The 22,748-nt window shown below is 44.7% G+C and overlaps 1 protein-coding gene across 1 annotated transcript in view; it reads right to left on the bottom strand.

The window, feature by feature from the left end:
* The window catches only part of LOC126155993 (sialin-like), a 194,055-nt gene that overhangs the window by 51,005 nt on the left and 120,302 nt on the right, over window positions 1-22,748 (bottom strand). Inside the window, exons 8-9 of the mRNA XM_049916270.1 lie at window positions 22,333-22,441; window positions 7,460-7,615 (exon numbers count right to left, since the gene is read on the bottom strand). Of these exons, the coding sequence (XP_049772227.1) occupies window positions 7,460-7,615; window positions 22,333-22,441 (265 nt within the window). The remainder of the gene's footprint in view (window positions 1-7,459; window positions 7,616-22,332; window positions 22,442-22,748) is intronic.

Genomic DNA, 22,748 nt, shown 5'->3' on the forward strand with positions numbered 1-22,748 from the left:
GGCTACAGATAATTCAATACCTTCTCTTGCTGACAGTACGGGTAATGTAACGGATGATGATAAACAGAAGGCCGAAATTCTAAACCTAGCTTTCAAAAACTAGTTTAAGGTAGAGGACTGCAGCACCATTCCCCCTTTCAATAATCGAACAAACGCAAGGATGGCTGACATGGTGTTTAGTGTATCTGGGATAGTAAAACAGTTAAGATCCTTAGACGCCAGGAAGGCATCTGGCGCAGACGGTATCCCCGTAAGATTTTATGTTGACTATGCTACAAATATAGCTCCATTCTTATCCATCACCTGTCCGAGACCATTGGAACAGCGGGAAGTTCCATGGGACTGGAAGAAGCCCAGACCATAGCAATCCATAAAAAGATTAGAAAATCGGATGCACATAATTACCGGCCAATTTCACTGACATCGATTTGTTGTAGGATCATGGAACATATTTTGTGTTCACACATAATGACCTCTCTAGACTCTGGGAAGCTCATCTGCACAAACCAGCACGGTTTTAGGAAACAGCGGTCATGTGAGACACAGCTGGTCCTCTTTGTGCATGATATACAACAGTCTCTAGATACCGGCTCCCAGGTTGATGCCACATTCCTCGACGTTCTAAAGGCGTTCGACTCAGTTCCGCACTGTCTCTTGCTCCAAAAAGTACGCGCTTACGGTCTATCCGATGACATATGAGGTTGGGTAGAAAGTTTTCTAACAGACAGAGAGCAGTATGTCGTCCTGAATGGGGAGACTTTAACAGAAAGAAGCGTAACATCAGGTGTGCCCCAGGGCAGCGTAATAGGTCCGCTGCTTTTTATGATTTACAAAAAAGATCTGGTTGATGGTATTGACAGCGGCATTAAACTGTTTGCCGATGATGCTATAGGCTACAGGAAAGTAGTATCATACGAACGTTATAAGCAAATCAATGAGGATTTGCAGAAAATAAATGCGTGGTGTAATGACTGGCAGTTATCTCTCAGTAGTAGAAAGTGTAACCTACTGCATATAACAATGCAAAAATCCCCTCTAATGTACGAGTACAAAATAAATGCCCAGTCTTTGGAAGCGTTAACATCCGCCTAGTATCTGGGTGTGACTTTACAAAATGATCTCAAATGGAACGATCAGATTACACAAGTAACGGGTAAGGCGAACGCTATATTGTGGTTTATTGGTAGAATCCTGAAGCGATGTAGTCCTTCAGCAAAGTAAATAGCTTACAAAACGTTAGTTCGTCCAGTCTTGGAGTATTGTTCGTTTGTATGGGACCCTTACAAGTTGGGTCTGATTCAAGAGATTGAGAAGGTCCAAAGAAGAGCGAACAGCGAGTGGAAGAGAAGGGGGGGGGATATGACTTTGGGACAAATAGTGCCCTCCGCCACACACCGCTCGGTGGCTAGCGGATTATATGCAGATGTATATGTAGATTTGATTTCCTATTTTCAAACCGGAAACCTATGTCTCTCGTTAGTTTGTAAAATGTTGTGCATCTAAAAATGGCCAGGTCATCATCGTCGCGAATTATTTTAAGTGTCTTATTCACTATGGGCGCCTCGTTTCTGAAGAAGATCATGCGCACCTTCGACCGCACAGCACTTTTCACAAAATCTTCATGTTTTCCTGCGACACAATGTTGACTGTCGTGGAGTGGAAGGATTGCGGGCATTCTTGTTTATCTTTTCGCATTTAGTAGGCTTGCACACGACACAAAAATGCCTGTAAACTCAGGTATCATTTGTGCAATCTGCATCTCAGCTAGTGACGGATATTTCCCTATAAACTTGTGAAAAACCTGAAGAGCAGCCTGTTTCTCGCCAGTTTTTAACGTTTTTTTAGCACTGTGGAGCAGAAAGCAGCGTCACACCTTTTCGCAGTCCAAGCCCGTCAGTCAGAGCACAACTAGCCCTTACACAGATAGCAACTGTACATGATTTTTAAATGAAAACTACATAGCTAAAGCATAATGAAGATAGACGCTATTGGCTGTTTATGCATTAGAATATCTTAAAGTTGCATTTACAGTAACACAGTAGTAAGATTTCTAATATATAAGTAGAACCTACTCCCAGAAACGTTAAACACCAGTGTGCGTTTGCTACGGCTGCTGAGCACTCGTCGAGTTTGTGTTTTTTTACATCACGTTTATTCTTATGATCAACGGAATATGGTAGTGGAAAATATCACCACAAGCCACATTGAACGACCTGACTAAGAATGAGGATCAGGACAGTGTAACATAGGGCAGACAGATTGGCCAACAAGAGACGGGGAATCGCAGCACAGGCCAGCGGCGTAAACTGGGACGCAAACAGTCCGAGAATTGAGAAGGTCTGATTGCAGCGGTCTCGGTGATCTCGGAAACCAAGCTATGTGCCCGCTGCTCAGTTTTCAATTTTCAGTTCTCGTTTATCAATTCCAGTTTCTTGTTCCTTTCTTCTTAGTTTTCGTTTATGAGTTCTCCTTCTTGGCTCGCTCCTTGTAGTTGCCGTTTCTAATTTCTCGCTTATTGGTTTTAACTTTTGAGTTTTGCGGATGTGTCTTCGTTTATACAGACAAAGACAAAAGTTTTCGGTTGTGCGATTTATATTCGTTTCCATTTGTGCCTTATGCCCCTTACTACACGAATTTGGAAAAACGTCGATTAGTTCACTTGTCAAATAGATTAGACCATTGCATTAAAAGATGCATTATAATATGTAATCCATACCACGAGGGCAGTTCAATAAGTAATGCAACACATTTTTTTTTTTCTAAAACAGGGGTTGTTTTATTCAGCATTGAAATACACCAGGTTATTCCCCAATCTTTTAGCTACACAACACTATTTTTCAACGTAATCTCCATTCAATGCTACGGCCTTACGCCACCTTGAAATGAGGGCCTGTATGCCTGCACGGTACCATTCCACTGGTCGATGTCGGAGCCAACGTCGTACTGCATCAATAACTTCTTCATCATCCGCGTAGTGCCTCCCACGGATTGCGTCCTTCATTGGGCCAAACATATGGAAATCTGACGGTGCGAGATCGGGGCTGTAGGGTGCATGAGGAAGAACAGTCCACTGAAGTTTTGTGAGCTCCTCTCGGGTGCGAAGACTTGTGTGAGGTCTTGCGTTGTCATGAAGAAGGAGAAGTTCGTTCAGATTTTTATGCCTACGAACACGCTGAAATCGTTTCTTCAATTTCTGAAGAGTAGCACAATACACTTCAGAGTTGATCGTTTGACCATGGGGAAGGACATCGAACAGAATAACCCCTTCAGCGTCCCAGAAGACTGTAACCATGACTTTACCGGCTGAGGGTATGGCTTTAAACTTTTTCTTGGTAGGGGAGTGGGTGTGGCGCCACTCCATTGATTGCCGTTTTGTTTCAGGTTCGAAGTGATGAACCCATGTTTCATCGCCTGTAACAATCTTTGACAAGAAATTGTCACCCTCAGCCACATGACGAGCAAGCAATTCCGCACAGATGGTTCTCCTTTGTTCTTTATGGTGTTCGGTTAGACAACGAGGGACCCAGCGGGAACAAACCTTTGAATATCCCAACTGGTGAACAATTGTGACAGCACTACCAACAGAGATGTCAAGTTGAGCACTGAGTTGTTTGATGGTGATCCGTCGATCATCTCGAACGAGTGTGTTCGCACGCTTCGCCATTGCAGGAGTCACAGCTGTGCACGGCCGGCCCGCACGCGGGAGATCAGACAGTCTTGCTTGACCTTGCGGCGATGATGATACACGCTTTGCCCAACGACTCACCGTGCTTTTGTCCACTGCCAGATCACCGTAGACATTCTGCAAGCGCCTATGAATATCTGAGATGCCCTGGTTTTCCGCCAAAAGAAACTCATCACTGCCCGTTGTTTGCAACGCACATCCGTTACAGACGCCATTTTAACAGCTCCGTACCGCGCTGCCACCTGTCAGAAGTCAATGAAACTATACGAGACGAAGCGGGAATGTTTGAAAATATTCCACAAGAAATTTCCGGTTTTTTTAACCAAAATTGGCCGAGAAAAAAAAGTGTTGCATTACTTATTGAACTGCCCTCGTAATACTATAAATGCGAAAGTAACTGCCTGTTACGCTTTCACGAATAAACCGCTGAAACGATTTTGGTGAAATTTGATGTGAAGATATATTGAACGCTGAGGAAGAACATAGGCTACTTTAGAAGTTCTGTAGTGCAACATATTCATCGATTTCAAGAATATAAAACTAAATATGGAACAATAATTACTCTTTGAAAGAGCTATTTATTCTTTGAGTTTTGAATTTTTACCTTATTTGTAAAAATGCTTTTATTGGCTCTGAGCACTATGGGACTTAACTTCTAAGGTCATCAGTCCCCTAGAACTTAGAACTACTTGAACCTAACTAACCTAAGGACATCACACACATCCATGCCCGAGGCAGGATTCGAACCTGCGACCGTAGCGGTCACGCGGTTCTAGACTGTAGCGCCTGAAACCACTCGGCCACATCGGCCGGCCATGCTTTTATTGTTTGATGTGTTCTGCATAATAGGATTCAGTGTAATGAATACAATGCTTATACAGTCCTGTACTTATTTAATCCATAGTTCCAACTAATATCAGCCACAAGCCCATTGCATTTTAGCCGCTGAGCATCACGCGTCTTACAGATTCCAGATGCTTCAAGACTGACAACGACGGCCTCAGTTAAAGGCTGTACGACTAACGGAGAAACGCCGTACATTTACATATGGAACGTGGGAGGCGTTTGGTGAGGCTATATTTGATTATGATTTATTAACTGAGTATGTTAATCATAATTAGTCATTTTAGGGGGATGGATAAAGAATGTAGGGACTGCAATGCACTGAAGTGGAAGGAAGAAAAGGTTGGTATGTGCTTCTCTGGTGGAAAAATCTCACATCCAGAACTAGTGTGCCGAAGGATCCCCAACTTCTGTTCAAATTTAATAAATCTAGGCATGTTTTAAACATGATTAGACGTACAGCAAAATCACAGAAGCACGTTCATTATGTATCTACATACAGGCACTGCATACTTTTTACACATACATCTCTACACCACTATGTAAACAGACATTTATAAATTACTAGCTTACTTACTCACCACAAATCACTATAACAAAACTACTGGCATTCGAGCGCAGCTACAGGTAACAGTTAGTATATTATACTAGCCTTATCCCCACGTCTTCACTCACGTAAGCGTTTGATACATATTGCACACATCTTCTCCTCCTACTCCTCGCTCTCTGTGTCCACCACTCCCTCCCTTCGCCTCTATGTTCACTTCATTCTGCCATCTCGATCTATCCAACTCTTCTTCTCCTTTTCCACCTGCTAATTGCCCCTCTACAACTTCCACCTGCCTCCTGTACCTCTCCCCCTTCTCTCCGTCCATTTCTTCCTACCCTTCCACCCTCCCCCCCCCCTCTGACCATTTACTCCTTTCCTCTCTTTCTGTATATCTCCTCCTCCACCCCCTCTCTTTGTCCATCTCCTCCTCCCCTCCATCTCTGTCCATCCCCTTCTCCCTCCTCTCTGTCCATCTCCTCCCCCTCCTTTCTTCATCCACACCATCCTCCCTCTGACACCACCCATTTCCTTATCTCCCCCCCCCCCCCAACACTCCTTTAACCGTGCTCACCCACAAGAGTAGTCCCTTGCAAGGTATGCCAAACTACCCACATAACACAACTACTGTGCAAGGCAGCCTACACATCAGGGACTGAAAACTGTATTTTGCCTGTGTTTTCACTTCTATAGTCCGCAGCTCGTGGTCGTGCGGTAGCGTTCTCGCTTCCCGCGCCCGGGTTCCCGGTTTCGATTTCCGGCGGGGTCAGGGATTTTCTCTGCCTCTTGATGACTGGGTGTTGTGTGATGTCCTTAGGTTAGTTAGGTTTAAGTAGTTCTAAGTTCTAGGGGACTGATGACCATAGATGTTAAGTCCCATAGTGCTCAGAGCCATTTTTTTCACTTCTATAGGAACAAGGGGGTTATAACACCCACACTGCTGATAATCATGAAGTTCGCTGTTTGTGCGCCACATCTGACTGAAATCGAACCAAGGGTTCAGGAGGTGATGCTGGACTCCCTTATTCAATTTTTTTTCCACTTTGTACAAACTCTAGGGGTTGATCAATGAGAGGATATGGAACAAAAAAGGTGCACAATGGTACCATATTTGAATCGAGAGCTTGCGCACATTGTGTTTAGTTATGGAGAGGCAAATGGCAATGGGCAGTGGGCAGCAAGGTTGTATCAGGAGACCAATCTCTGCTGACAACTACCACAGCATTCAATGTTTGGAACAGTGTTTCGCTTTTTGTCTGAGACAGTCATTTCAGGAAGCAGGAAATCATGAAGGACACCAGACTTGGAGGAAAACGTGATTAACACTGTGAAAGGCGACCACCGTGTCAGTACCAGGCAGTTGGCCCGCCAGTACAGGGTAATCCAGACAACCATGTGGAACATGCTCTGTGACATTGTTACTACCCTATCACTTACAGTGTGTGCAGCAATTACTAACTACATACTTTTCACATCAGGTGCATTTTTGTCACTGGTTTCTTCACCAGGCAACCACGATTCCGGGTTTTGTATCATCCATCCTATTCACAGATGAGGCCACCTTTACGGGGAGAGGTATCTTCAACTTTCATAACAGTCACCAGTGGAATAATCTACAGAATCCCAGTGGTATGGTGACATCGAATCATCAGCATCGGTGCAGCCAGAACGTGTGGATCGGGATAATTGGCGACTGTATTTTGGGACCAGTCTTCCTTCCACGTCGCCTAAAAGGCTGTAACTACTGGCGTACTTTGCGGGTGACTTTGCCTCCCCTGCTGGAACAAGCGCCATTGATGATTCAAAGGGTTATGTGGCTGCCACATGATGGTGATCCAGCCCACTTCGCTGTTAATGTACAGTCGCATCCCAATCGTGTCTTCTGTGGTCGATGGATCAGACGACGGGGTGCAGTTGCACGATACGCTCGTTCACTGGATCTCAGCCCGTGCGATTTATTGTTATGGGGCCATCTCAAAAATATCGTGTCATGCAGAGCCCATTCCAGACATGGAGGCACTGGAGCGGCGTATACATGATGCCCTTGATCTGTTCGAATGCAGCCTGGTTGATATGAATGTGTGAAACAGAACATGCTAAGGTGCATGCAAGCATGCGTTGAGGCACATGGAAAACATTTCCAACACATACTGTAAGTGTGTCTGTATGTATTAGGCCGCAGTTTCTGTAACAATTTACTACTGAATAAATGGTCTCTAGCATGGAAAGCACGCATTTCCGGACGTAAGATCATTGGACCTTTTTAGTTCTGTATACTCTCACCGATCAATCCCTGTAGCTTGTTCACGGCGGAAAAGATCACCCTGTATATTTGCAATAGCAAAGATACAGAATTACGCTTTTATGGTGACGTCGGTACTTACTGCAGAAACTGGGGCTGATATCTACGAGTGCGGCCAGCGGCCCCGTGGCGAGGGCGCCGTTGACGAAGACGGCGGCCACCAGGAAGGCCGTGGCGGCGCCGTGGCTGCAGCCAGAGTAAGACAGGCCCGCCAGCAGCGCTGCCGACGCCAGCAGGTCTGCAACACGCCACACCCACACCTATTTTTTCTTTTTTTTCTTTTTTTTCGTGCGATGGCTGGGGTTCTAGCTCCTTAGGAGCTTGGTCCCCCGTGTGTGCAGGATAGGTTTTTCTTAATTGGGGGCTCCATTTATTTATTAACAAAAACAAATAATTGGGTCTCCATTTTTGGCGCTTTGGGACTCACTGTGGGCACTTTCGCCCTTTAGTGGTCCTGATTTGATGGTGGTTAATTGGATTTGAGTTGCCTTGGTTTTCTAATGGTTGCTTTTGATGTTTGGCGTCTACCTGTTGCTTGTTTGTGTTTGTTATTTTCTTCCCTATTGTCTTGTTTCTTGGATTCTTCTTGTCTGTCTTCTTTCTTCGCTATTCTCAGTTCCTCAGTTGGTGTTTACTATTGTTGGTTCCTAATAATTGATAGAGGTACCTTGACTTTATGCCAGGCGGTTGGTTCCACCGTGGCAATGTTTTCAAGCCTGTTGTTCGTAGGTCTGAGTCTCTCTATCTTTGTCACCAGTTTCCTGGTGGCTTCTTCAATTTGTTCTGCTATTCCTGGAATCTCGAGCTCCCTGTGGATTGCCTCTGTGCTGGTTCATGGAGGTGCGTGTAGGGAGAGCTTTAGGCATCTGTTCTGCAGTGTCTGGATTTTCTTGATGTTCGTTTTACACGTGATGCCCCATGAGGAGCACCCGTACAGGATGGCAGGCTGTATTATTACCTTGTATATCCGCATCTTGGTCCGGTTTGTCATCTCTTTGCTCGTCAGAAGTAGGCAGATCGCGTGGATTGCCTTTGTGATTCTCGTCTTCTTTTCCTTGATGTGGTCTGTGAATAGCATTTTGTTATCTAGTGTGACTCCTAGATATTTTACTTTATTTGTCCAGTTGATTCTGTGTCCATTGAGTTCTATTCTGTCTTGGATGTCTGGTCTGCGTCTTGTGAACAGGATAGCTTTGGTCTTTTCTGCATTTATTTTTATTTTATTTAGCTTTGCCCATTTTTCAGTTAGGTTTGTTTGTTCCTGTAGTCTTCTTATTGTGGTGTCTAATCTTCTGTGACTTGTGAGTCTTGCTGTAGCATCGGCGAATTGGGCCAGTACTGTGTCCTCTGTTTTTGGAATGTCATTCACATACACTCACCTGCATCCACACTCTGCGATCCTCTGTCAAGTGCAAAGCAGAGGATGTGTTGCGCTATATAGAGTATCAGGATTTCACTCCAACAGTCCGCTTAGAGTCTCCTTTTTATTCCTGGCAAAGTACAGGGCTACTACAAATGATTCAGTCGTCTTAATATTTCTATATTTTCTCAAATATATCATGTATAGATATGATTCTTTTTGAAGAGAACCGTAAACTCACCGAGTCTGCCTTGTGCCCACCAGATGGCGTTGCGAGGTTAATCGCCACGATGTGTGATTGTGGGCCACTAAACGTCCTCACATCCTGAACACTGTGCAGCACGAACGAGTCTCACCGAAGGTTAATGATTTCTGCGAAGCTGTATGGTCCGTTTTTCTTCTGTCAGAAGACTCTGACGGACACCTCATACCTCGATATGTTGCAGTCGTTGTTTATACCACTGACTGGTGATACCGAGAATATCTTCCGACAAGACGGAGCGCTCCCTCATTGGAGCGTCGATGTTCATTGCTACCTAAACGACCAACTTCGGTGTCGCCGGACCGGCTGGAAAATGATGTAGCTCTGCTCCTTTGGCACACAAGATCGCCTGACTAACGTCTTGTAACTTTTTTCTTTGGGAAAAAGTGCGAACCCCACTTCCAGGAACATCGGAACGGCTCAGAGAACGCTTCATTGCTGCTGTGATGACCACTGACTCGACGTCTGGACGTGTCGCGTGAGACCAGAGGGGCACTCACAGAACGTTTGTAGAGTGCAAAACGCGAACCTGAAGAGTTGACAGTTCTATTTGTGTGTTTGTCATATTTGTACATGTAATAGTGTGGAAAATATGGAGCTTTGAATACGAATCCTTCGTAGTAGCCATATTTTTAATTTATAACGTAAAACTAGAGTGACTTACTGGAAAAATTTTGTGACTAACAGGAAAGGCCGGAAAGTGGAAATAAAATCTTTTTATTAATGATATTTGTGAAAAATCTGTTGCATGCAAAGCACATGCAAGCAACTACGCGGCATCCCAACCCAGAGGATAGAGTGAGTACTCGAAAGTCCATTTCAGAAGCACTGGACGCACAAAACAATGTGCAAAAAACAAGAGGAGTAGCTCTTTCCTAAAGAACGGAGGTTAAAAGTAAATTGCAGTCTGGCAGTCTGTTTTGCACCTTTCATGGCTGACTGGATTGATAATGTCCCAGGTTCTTGTTGGTGTATCTATCTACTAAATGTTAACTATAATCCGACGTGGATAGCTGTGCGTGTTAAAGTGTCGCTTCCAGGACGGGGAGGTGTGCTGCCCCATATAAAATCCACTCGGCGGATCAACTTTGAGGCGTCAGTGTGCGGGCAGCATGTATGTGGTTTTCAGGCGGCCTCCTGCATCCCCGCCTCACGATTTGCAAATATTAAGAACGCTTTCGCTCATTTCCACAAAAATAAAACTACTCGCAGACGGTTGGGGTACACATAGTCAGCATGGTTTCAGAAAATATCGTTCTTGTAAAACACAACTAGCTCTTTACACTCATGAAGTAATAAGTGCTATCGACAGGGGATGTCAAATTGATTCCATATTTTTAGATTTCCAGAAGGCTTTCGACACCGTTCCTCACAAGCGTCTTCTAACCAAACTGCGTGCCTACGGAATATTGCCTCAGTTGTGCGACTGGATTCGTGATTTCCTGTCAGAAAGGTCACAGTTCGTAGTAATAGATGGAAAGTCATCGAGTAAAACAGAAGTAATATCCGGCGTTCCCCAAGGAACTGTTATAGGCCTCTATTGTCTTAATCTATATTAACGACATAGGAGACAATCTGAGTAGCCGTCTTAGATTGTTTTCAGATGATGCTGTCATTTACCGTCTCGTAAAGTCATCAGATGATCAAACCGACTTGCAAAATGATTTAGATAAGATATTTGTATGGTGTGAATAGTGGCAATTGACCCTGAATAAGCAAAAGTGTGAAGTTCTTTACTTGAGTACTAAAAGAAATCAGCTAAATTTCGATTATGTGATAGGTCACACAAATCTGAAGGCTGTAAATTCAACTAAATACTTAGGGATTACAATTACAAATAACCTAAATTAGAACGATCACATAGATAATATTGTGGGTAGAGCAAACCAAAGACTGCGATTCATTGGTAGAACACTTAGAAGGTGCAACAGGTCTACTAAAGAGACTGCTTACACCACGCTTGTCAGCCATATTCTGGAGTATTGCTGTGCGGTGTGGGATCCGCATCAGGTGGAACTGACAGATGACATAAAAAAAGTACAAAGAAGGGCAGCTCGTTTTGTATTATCGCGAAATAGGGGAGGTAGTGTCGCAGACATGATACGTGAATTGGAGTGGCAATCATTATAACAAAGGCGTTTTTCGTTGCGACGGGATCTTCTCATGAAATTTCAATCACCAGTTTTCTCCTCCGACTGCGAAAACATTCTGTTGGCATCCACCTACATTGGGAGAAATGATCATCACGATAAAATAAGAGAAATCAGGGCTCGCACAGAAAAATTTAAGTGCTCGTTTTTCCCGTGTGCCGTTCGAGAGTGGAACGGTAGAGAGACAACTTGAAGGTGGTTCATTGAACCCTCTACCAGGCACTTTATTGTGACTAGCAGAGTAATCACGTAGATGTAGGTGTTCTGCCCTGGGGGTGACAGCGTGCCGACAGAAAGGGCATCCGGCCACCCCTTAAATTACCCATTCCAAATCCGTTATTAACCATGCAGATCCCGTATTATCTCTGATGCGAGACAAAGGCTCAGGAAAAAGAAGATCGCTTACACAAGGCGCACTGCCTGTAAGCTTTTATTAGGAATGTAGTTGACATAGTATGTGCAGATATTTGTTTGTTTAATCGATTGTTTAGATGTGTGAGAGTAGGATTACCTTATTTTCGATTGAGCGCAGTGTGTGGTTTTTTTATTATTAATCGCTACATGGAGTGGGGAAACTGTTTAAAGGACCAGGAATCGCAAGAGAATTGGAGGTCCTGGTACTTGTAGAACGGCATTATCACAATCAAAGCAACAGCCGAAAAAAGTGAAAATTAGTCATGAATCAGTTTTCGACACCTTGCACGACATTTTGAACATGAAAAACGTGGGTGCCGCGACTTAAAACTCTCCCGCTCATTCTCGACGCTGATTTCCCTAAATCGCTTCGGGAGAATGCCGAGATGGTTCCCTTGAAATGGGTCGTCCGATTTCCTTACCCATCCTTAAAAGAATTCGAGCTTGTGCCCCGTCTCTGATGACTTCATTGTCGTCGGGACTTTAAACCCTAATCTTTCTTTTTCAATTTGCACTGGAAGCAGTCACACATACCGCTTCTTTGGGCTCTCAAATGGACAACATCCCCGGATGCGATGTTCGAATAATGTATCCAGCTCTGGGCCTTACAGCTTCATCTTTCAAGACATCGAAAATGCCTACGAACCTGTCTTGTTTCCTGTTCACTGCTACACTCTTAAATAAATTCGTCTAATTGCATCCTTTCTGACTAACCGTCCACCTTATGTAACGATCAGCAAGTACCACTCAGAAATGTTCCACTCAACTGCAAGCGAATCACAAGGATCCGTCTTGTCACCGCTCCTTTATCTGCTATTCACAACCGACCTCCAAAAGTCATTCGCTCCTGCGAATGCCGATTATAGCGCGGACGTAGGTTATGATACCGACTGTAGTGATGGGTGGAGCTATGCATTCCATGACACAGCTTACGGCATTAATGGCATTGAATTGTATTCTATCCCCGTTGTTATTCAGCCTGTACATTGGGCAAGTTGTACAGGAAACCAAAGTAAAATTTGGAGAAGGAATTAAAGCTCAGGCAAAAGAAATAAAATCTTTGTGGTTTGCCAATGACATTGTAATTCTGTCAGAGAACGGAATGGACAAGGACCTGAAAGGAGGATATAAGATGAACATTAACAAAAAAGTAAGCAAGTATAATGGAATGTATTAGAATTAGATCAGACAAGGCAGACTGATTAGACTGGAAAAGGAGACGCTAAAAGCTGTTTCACAGAGGAAGACTGCACTATAATTCCTTCTCTAGATTGTCGCACTGATGACAAAATGATAGATATCGAAATTGATGACAGGGGGATAGAAAAACAATTAAAATTGCTCAAAAGAGGAAAGGCCGCTGGACCTGATGCGATACCATTTCGATTTTACACAGAGTACGCGAAGGAACTTGCCCCCCTTCTTGCAGCGGTGTACCGTAGGTCTCTAGAAGAGCGTAGCGTTCCAAAAGATTGGAAAAGGGCACAGGTCATCCCCGTTTTCAAGAAGGGACGTCGAACAGATGTGCAGAACTATAGACCTAAATCTCTAACGTCGATCAGTTGCAGAATTTTGGAACACGTATTATGTTTCAGTATAATAAACCCAGCTCGCGCTATTCGTCCACGAGACTCAGAGGGCCATAGACACGGGTTCCCAGGTAGATGCCGTTTTCTTGACCTCCGCAAGGCGTTTGATACAGTTCCCCACAGTCATTTCATTAACAAAGTAAGAGCATATGAACTGTCAGACCAATTGTGTCATTGGATTGAAGAGTTTCTAGACAAACAGAACGCAGCATGTCATTCTCAATGGAGAGAAATCTTCTGAAGTAAGAGTGATTTCAGGTGTGCCACAGGGGAGTGTCGTAGGACCCTTGCTATTCACAATATATATAAATGACCTTGTGGATAACATCGGAAGTTCACTGAGGCTTTTTACGGATGATGCTGTAGCATATCGAGAGGTTGTAACAATGGAAAATTGTACTGAAATGCAGGAGGATCTGCAACGAATTGACGCATGGTGCAGGGAATGGCAATTGAATCTCAATGAAGACATGTGTAATGTGCTGCGAATACATAGAAAGAAAGATCCTTTATCATTTATCTACAATATAACAGGTCAGCAACTGGAAGCAGTTAATTGCATAAATTATATGGGAGTAGGCATTAGGAGTGATTTAAAATGGAATGACCATATAAAATTAATCGTCGGTAAAGCAGATGCCAGACTGAGATTCATTGGAAGAATCCCAAGGCAATGCAGTCCGAAAACAAAGGAAGTAGGTTACAGTACGCTTGTTCACCCACTGCTTGAATACTGCTCAGCAGTGTGGGATCCGTACCAGATAGGGTTGATAGAAGATATAGAAAGATATATAGAGAGCAGCGCGCTTCGTTACAGGATCATTTAGTAATCGCGAAAGCGTCACGGAGATGATAGATAAACTCCTGTGGAAGACTGCAAGAGAGACGCTCATTAGCTCGGTACGTTTATTTTATTTTATTTATTTATTTATTTATTTATTTTAAGTTTCGATGACATACCTTCACCGAGGAGTCAAGCAGTATATTGCTTCCTCCTACGAACATCTCGTGAAGAGACCATGAGAATAAAATCAGAGAGATTAGAGCCCACACAGAGGCATTCTGACAATCTTTCTCTCCACGAACAATACGAGACTGGAATAGAAGGGAGAACCGATAGAGGTACTCAAGGTACCCTCCGCCACACACCGTCAGGTGGCTTGCGGAGTGTGGATGTAGATGTAGATGTAGAAAATTATCAGATGAGTTGTGCTACTTTGACAGAAAAGTAAGTGATGATGGCCGAAGTAGGGAGGATATAAAATGAAAACTCGCTATGGCGAGAAAACCGTTTTTGAGCAAGAGAAATCTGTTAACATCGAATAGTGATTTAAGCTTAGGAGGTTTTTTGAAGGTATTTGCTGGAGTGTAGCGTTGTATGGAAGTGATACGTGGATGATAAACAGTTCAGACAAGAAGAGAATAGAAGCTTTTGAAATGTTGTGCCACAAAGGAATGCTGAAGATTAGATGGGTAGGTCATATAACCCATGAGGACGCCTCGAACAGAACTGGGGAGAAAACCAATTTGTGCCATGATTTGACGAAAAGAAGGGATCGCTTGATAGGACACATTCTGAGACGTCAAGGCATCACCAATTCAGTACTGGAGGGAAATGCGGTGGTAAAAATTACAGATGGAGAGCAGGAGGTGAATACAATAAGCAAGTTCAAAAGCATGTAGGTTACAGTAGTTACTCCATGATGAAGAACCTCGCACAGGATAGAGTAGCGAGGAGAGCTGCATCACCAGTCTTCGGACTGAAGACCACAACAATAATAACAACAATGATAATGAATAATAATCAAATTAAATGAGCTGTGTTACCACGGATGGAACGTAACTATCACCATTTGTACTGGAGATAAGCAGTACGTGTAGAGGGCTTAGTCAGACACCGCCACGTCAAAGCAAGACACAGAATTCCCAATATTTCCACCAACGTGGCGTTTCAACCGATGTAGTCGTCCCAGCATGTAGATCTTGAGTCCGCTGCGTTTGCTACAAGGCTTTGATGGAACTACGATGGAACAGCCTGAAGCTCTTTCTCACTTAAATAATGAGTAATTAGTTTATCGGGGTGCCACCTCTTTCTATTATTAACATTTCTTGAGATAGAATAGTAAACTGAACAGCAATGTCGCGTAATCATGTGCACGCTTACAAAAGTCGCTCGCAAATTTACCAAGCACTCTTTTTCGTCAAAATACAACTCTTTATCACTTTTACAAGTGATAAACTAGTGTTAACATATCACAAGCCAAATCACGCTTCCCTAAGCTCAATAATAAATTGTGCTGCTCGCAGATTCCGCAAATACCCGAACCGTGCACTGCATCACCTGCGATCCACCAACTGAACTGTCTGGAGCGAACCAACCCGTTAGTCGGTCATTTGGAACGAAGGCGATGACTCACTAAGTGATTCAGCTCTTTCTAACGTTTCAACTATTTACTTAAAGTTGAAATAAATTTACGTATTCATTACGCGATGATAATGCACTATTCAGAAGTTCTCCCATAGTATCATGAACAAAAGACTAATTTAGTAGTAATAAGTAAGCGGAAATAAGAATTTCGAAACGGAGGCCACAGGATATTTCGTACATCATTTATTACAGCAGCCAGTTAAAACAAAAGTCTATTCAGTTGCCACAGTTTGCAACAGCTGCTGTAAACTAGGTAGCAGCAGTTGTTGTTCTTGTCTCAGTCCACCTAAAGAAGCCACGCATCTGCTACTGTATCTTTGCTCAACTCGGATGTGATTTGTGGAAGTAAAACCATGGCTCAAAAGAAGTTCGCCAGGCTAGCCGTGCTGTCTAACGCGCTGCTTCCCGAGCTGGATGGCGTGCCGGTCCCCGGCACGAAACCGCCCGGCGGATTAGTGTCGAGGTCCGGTGTGCCGCACAGCCTATGGATGGTTTTTAAGGCGGTTTTCCATCTGCCACGGAGAATGCGGGCTGGTTCCCCTTATTCCGCCTCAGTTACACTAAGTTGGCGATTGCTGCGCAAACACTGTCTCCAAGTATGTGTACACCATAATTACTCTACCAGGCAAATATTTGGGGCTACACTCGTCTGGTATGAGACGTTTCCGGGATTGAGGGGGGGGGGGGGGTACTGGGGGCTGAACCGCACAATAACCCTTGGTTCCGTGTGGGGCGGCAGTGGGGTAGGTGGACTACTGTGGCCTATTGTTGGGTTGTGAACCACTGAGGGCTACGGCGGCACGAAGCCTCTCCGTCGTTCCAAGTCCCTGGTTTAATACACAATACACAGTGGCTCAAAGAACTATAAATGTTACAAGTTCCAGAGTTTGGATTCATTCGGGTACTTTTATATATGTTGTAAATTTCACAAATAGTATACGAGGTATATAGCAACAATAATACAGAAATATTGAGCCACGAAAGGAATAATTCCCTCAGCGTCAAGGTGTATATTGTGTACAGTAGTGATTCTAGCGATACCAAGGGTATTCCAAGATTTCTGATTGGCGCTCAAACGCATTATAGCTAAGAGCTTGTGAGTACTCTGACAAATCACACTCAGTGATTCTGAACGGTTCTCTGCATCCATGTCATCACTGAAAGAATAACTCCACGCAGAGTCATGGGGTGAATCACGAGATTTGACTACATGCTTATCAGTGAAGACTGGCACGACTGATCGCTACTGTCTGGGGGCCTACCCATTACTAGCATTTCCATACTTATACGTTGTAAGCAGAGGCAGGGATCATATTAATGTCTCTCCAAGTTCGCTGATTTTGACCTTTTGGACATGTACTGGGAACTGTTGGAAATGCAGGGTGTTTCACAATACCTACTACCGGCTTCTAAGAGTGGTAGATGGGAATTACTAGATAAAATTTTGATGAGTAACCCATGGCCGGGAATGTACCATTGGATATACAGTTTGATTTAGTGATGTTACAAACTTTTAGGGATGATGGAGAAGTGTAAATGTGTCAATCTGAGGTAAGAGATCCTCTTCCGGGAAAGGACCAAATCAAAAGACATAGGTGAAAATGGTTCTGATATCTTTCACTGTGGAATAGATGTACCGGTACAGTTATCACTAAGACCGTATGGTAGGCAACTTTCAGAGGTGGCAGTATGGACCAAAACAAGGAAAAAATGTCTAGTAAACATGGGCTCTTAACTCTATACCTTAAGAACAATGAGCATTTCTTTATCTTAGATGCTGTGAAGAACATATGTCCTACTGAAAGCTCTTTGGTCCCCCATATTTTTTGAGGAGATAGTTTGGAACAAAATAAGAAAGAAAGACCTGTTGTAAATATTGGCTCTAAAATGCATAGCTTAAGATCTACGAGCACTTGTTCATCTTCGCTCCTGCAAAACAGGTATCTTCTAATTACCAAGTACTTTAGAGCCCGTATTTAATGGATTTTTTTCTGGACTCTTCGGATGAACACATAACGTACCATTTTCGTCGGGCTACGACAACGGCTGCGAGAAATTTGTACGTGCACAACTAGGAGGGTTCATTGTGATGTTTCACGGACGCGTCATTCTGTCGACTTTGAAGAGGACGTCCTTCGTCACATAGAAGAGAAACCGATGACTAGTATTCGTAATATTGCCCATCCCATGGACTCCTGTAGAACAGACAGGTCAGAGTTCATTGTCTCCGCTATGATTTTAAATTGAGCCGATCTTCACAGTTATTTTACATCCAAACGGTACACGGGTTCAAGGATGTATCTATTAAGTCTCCACTACGAACCCTGGTGGCCTGAAATACAAACTGTGAAACACTGAGCAAGGATGACCGGCAACAATTACAGTACTGCCAGACGCCTCTAGAAGATGAGACTGTGAATGATTAGAGTACTATTGCGATGTTAGTATGTCAGGGGTGACGTTAAGCTTCGAGAGGAAGCATGCATCCAAGCTGCCAAAGTCGTGCAGTTTCCCAAATGCTCGTACCGAGTCCGTGGGCCATCACAATCTGCCCTCGGTCAAACTCAGATAGATCGTGCGCCTGCGTGTTCTACACACGGAGAGCACGCTCACTGATACTGCATGCACTGTGCGTGTCTGACTAGCAGTCATTCCTCACCAGATGATGCTGCTACCACCTAGATGGGTTTATATAAATACACTCCTGGAAATGGAAAAAAGAACACATTGACACCGGTGTGTCAGACCCACCATACTTGCTCCGGACACTGCGAGAGGGCTGTACAAGCAATGATCACACGCACGGCACAGCGGACACACAAGGAACCGCGGTGTTGGCCGTCGAATGGCGCTAGCTGCGCAGCATTTGTGCACCGCCGCCGTCAGTGTCAGCCAGTTTGCCGTGGCATACGGAGCTCCATCGCAGTCTTTAACACTGGTAGCATGCCGCGACAGCGTGGACGTGAACCGTATGTGCAGTTGACGGACTTTGAGCGAGGGCGTATAGTGGGCATGCGGGAGGCCGGGTGGACGTACCGCCCAATTGCTCAACACGTGGGGCGTGAGGTCTCCACAGTACATCGATGTTGTCGCCAGTGGTCGGCGGAAGGTGCATGTGCCCGTCGACCTGAGACCGGACCGCAGCGACGCACGGATGCACGCCAAGACCGTAGGATCCTACACAGTGCCGCAGGGGACCGCACCGCCACTTCCCAGCAAATTAGGGACACTGTTACTCCTGGGGTATCGGCGAGGACCATTCGCAACCGTCTCCATGAAGCTGGGCTACGGTCCCGCACACCGTTAGGCCGTCTTCCGCTCACGCCCCAACATCGTGCAGCCCGCCTCCAGTGGTGTCGCGACAGGCGTGAATGGAGGGACGAATGGAGACGTGTCGTCTTCAGCGATGAGAGTCGCTTCTGCCTTGGTGCCAATGATGGTCGTATGCGTGTTTGGCGCCGTGCAGGTGAGCGCCACAATCAGGACTGCATACGACCGAGGCACACAGGGCCAACACCCGGCATCATGGTGTGGGGAGCGATCTCCTACACTGGCCGTACACCACTGGTGATCGTCGAGGGGACACTGAATAGTGCACGGTACATCCAAACCGTCATCGAACCCATCGTTCTACCATTCCTAGACCGGCAAGGGAACTTGCTGTTCCAACAGGACAATGCACGTCCGCATGTATCCCGTGCCACCCAACATGCTCTAGAAGGTGTAAGTCAACTACGCTGGCCAGCAAGATCTCCGGATCTGTCCCCCATTGAGCATGTTTGGGACTGGATGAAGCGTCGTCTCACGCGGTCTGCACGTCCAGCACGAACGCTGGTCCAACTGAGGCGCCAGGTGGAAATGGCATGGCAAGCCGTTCCACAGGACTACATCCAGCATCTCTAGGATCGTCTCCATGGGAGAATAGCAGCCTGCATTGCTGCGAAAGGTGGATATACACTGTACTAGTGCCGACATTGTGCATGCTCTGTTGCCTGTGTCTATGTGCCTGTGGTTCTGTCAGTGTGATCATGTGATGTATCTGACCCCAGGAATGTGTCAATAAAGTTTCCCCTTCCTGGGACAATGAATTCACGGTGTTCTTATTTCAATTTCCAGGAGTGTAGTAGGTCGGTGGTTATAATGTTTAGCCTGATCAGTGTATGTCTTGATTATATTATCCAAGGTGTTCCAAAATATGGAAGACATGAAATAATGTGATCTCCCAGGTTTTGTGTTGTGATTGCTTCCTAGTATGCTTTCGTTTTTTCAGCCGAGTTGTAGTTTTCATTTGCGTAACATTTCGACGACCGACCCAGTTCTCTTGTTCATGTGCTGCGAGCTGTTTTACTAAGCGTACTCGTTGCCTCGACTCCAACAATACCATTAACTATTATTCGTATTGCGGAGTATTTTTAGGTAAAGTTCGACACGCGGCACCCGCTCCGCCCTTCGCTCATTTGGTTTGCAGAGCCCGCACTGTGAAACACACACTCTCTCAGCGTTTCCCACCTCCGCTGGGTGTGATGGCTGGCGAAATCTTCCTAAATCGAGTGCCGGACCACAAGCCTACTTTACATAGAAACCTCCGTCCTGGATTATTAGATTTTCCCACTGCTTTATTTCGATAGATTCTTTAACTACGCTGTCCCAGAAACGTCTTGTTTGCACAACGATAATGATCTTCTCGTATTTTAGTTCGTGATTATATTCGAGGTAGTCCTAGACGGTAGGCGATTTTCGTTGTTTCTTTAGTCAGGTGTGTCGCTGATGTTCCTTACACCTCTAGTCGACTGTTCTCATAGTCTGCTCCACGTAAGACACGCAGCATACTCTGAGAAGCAGTTGTACAAAAGCGCAGCGGACGCTGGGAGTCTAACTCTGGTGTAAATAGCGGCGCGACACCAGCAGTTCGTTACTGTCCGGTAGGAGTCCACGCCAGGCAGCGAGTATGCATAAAAACAGCTCGCAGTAGCTCAGAACTGAGTCGGTCGACGGAATATTGTGCATAAAACCGAATCTACAACTCAGCTGAACATCCGAAAGCATATCATTGGCTTGAAGTAACTGTATCCCGTGAAAGGACCTTTACTTTACAAAAAGACCATGCCACACAATATTACCTCTAAATTTTTTTCTCGTCTTCGTGGCGTACCCATTGAATTTATACACTGATCAGTCAGAACTTTATGATTACCAACCTACTATCGATAAAAACCCATATAGGCGATAGCAGCGTCACCTGGCGAGGAATGACTGCTAGTTAGACACATGTATGTTGCATGTAGTATCAGTGAGCCTGCTGTCCGTGTGTAGGTTGGAGAAGGCGCGTGATCTGTCTGAGTTTGACCGAGGGCAGATTTTTGATGGCCTGAAGGCTGGGCACGAGCATTTCAGAAACTGCATGGCATGTCGGGTGTTTGAGAGGTGCTGTGGTGTGTGTCTTCCACACGTGGCGAAACCAAGGTGAAACCACTTCCAAACGTCGTGGAGTTGGGCGGTCAACCCTCATTACTGATGTCGGACGTCGTAGGCTGAGCAGACTGGTGAAACAGGACAGGCGGCGAACTGTGGCGCAGCTAACATCAGACTTTAATGCTGGGCAGAGAACAAATGTATTTGAACACACAGTGCACCGAACACCCCTAAGGCCCGCCGCACACTGCACGCAGCAGAGGCAGAGCAGAGGCGTAGCAGAGCAACATGGGTTTTGCCGGTCAGCGCACACTGCACGCAGCCGAGGCACGGTAGAGCTCAGTGGTGGCCCAGCGCTCGCGAAACACAGAACGCCCAGCAATGTCCACCGCGGGTCTGTCTATGCAGTTAGACTTAGATTCCGATTCTGATTCGGAACTCAGGAGTGTTATTTTATTGTACAGTGCATACAAAAACAGAGAAAGATCTCTATGCAAAAGCAAGTACATGCAAAAGCGAAGAACACATGGCGAATACGCGTTGTCTACGGAAGTTCCTGATCACGTATTCAGGGAAATCTTCCGACTGAACAGACGGCAGTTTGAAGAGGTTCATACACTGATAGAGCAAGACATAAGAGGAAAACCAAGTCACATGCGGGAGCCCATACCTACAGAAGAAAAATTAGCTGTATGTTTAAGGTATGCAATTGAAATAAATTATTTTTTCTCTCAATATTTATTAAAGTTCAGAGAAACAATTTCCATCTGTAAATTTGTTAAAATAATGAACATGATAACACTGTTTATAGTAAATGTGGTGCTGAAGGTTCAAACTCTATACCAGGAGAGTCAGATATTGACGTGGTAGACGAACTATTTTCTGTGCTGCATGATGGTATTGATGAATGATGTGGAGCCACTGATTTAGTCAAAATTTCCTCCTCCGTTTCAGATACTATCTGAAACACTTTTTTCTTTACCAACACTTGGTACGCCTTTGGCATCTCTTTTGTCGATAGGTACATCGACATGAAAAATTGGTGTAAGGCGTCATTTTCTTGATGCAGTGATCTTTCGCGTAAAATGTCTCTTTTCTTAGCTCTCTCCTCGTAGCTGTTAATACTTTCAAGAATGATTTTACTGACATCTGCTTTCTTCTTCTTCTTTGACAATGGCGTCCCCAAGTCGTCTTGTGTTTCGTTCCTCTGTGTGTCTGTTATGTCATCTCCTCCACCATCATTTGCAACGCTCGTTGTAGCATTTACCTCTTCCATTATATTTGTTACAGTACCTCTGTTGGCCATATATGGAACTAAAAATTCCATCTGATTTTGGTACAGCCATGGGCGGACTGAGGTCGCTGCTTGCCCACTCTTCTTTTTCTGTCTACGGAGGGCATCTCGATGACAATCCCTAAGTTTTCTCCAATTTTCTTTCGCTGTTTCCCCTGCAACAAGGAATTCCTGAATTTAGTTTTTCATAATTTCCGTATACAGTAACACAAGAAAGGTGAACAGTTACATTTTCGAATAGTTTTGCCCCATTCCCCTAATAGTGACAGAAACAATCTGTGATTTCGTGTACACGTACCATAAATGTCGAAACACTTAGTAACTTTCTGTCCACTCTGCTTATGCAACATAAACGGATTGTTGTCTTTTTTCATTTTAGGTATTTAACGACGGGGGACATGTTTAAAATCATCGCTCTAAGCTACCACATGGGTCAAAGGACAGTGTCGAAGATAGTTTATG

The sequence above is a fragment of the Schistocerca cancellata genome, chromosome 2 (assembly GCF_023864275.1).
Source record: "Schistocerca cancellata isolate TAMUIC-IGC-003103 chromosome 2, iqSchCanc2.1, whole genome shotgun sequence".
Taxonomy (NCBI): Eukaryota; Metazoa; Arthropoda; class Insecta; order Orthoptera; family Acrididae; genus Schistocerca; species Schistocerca cancellata.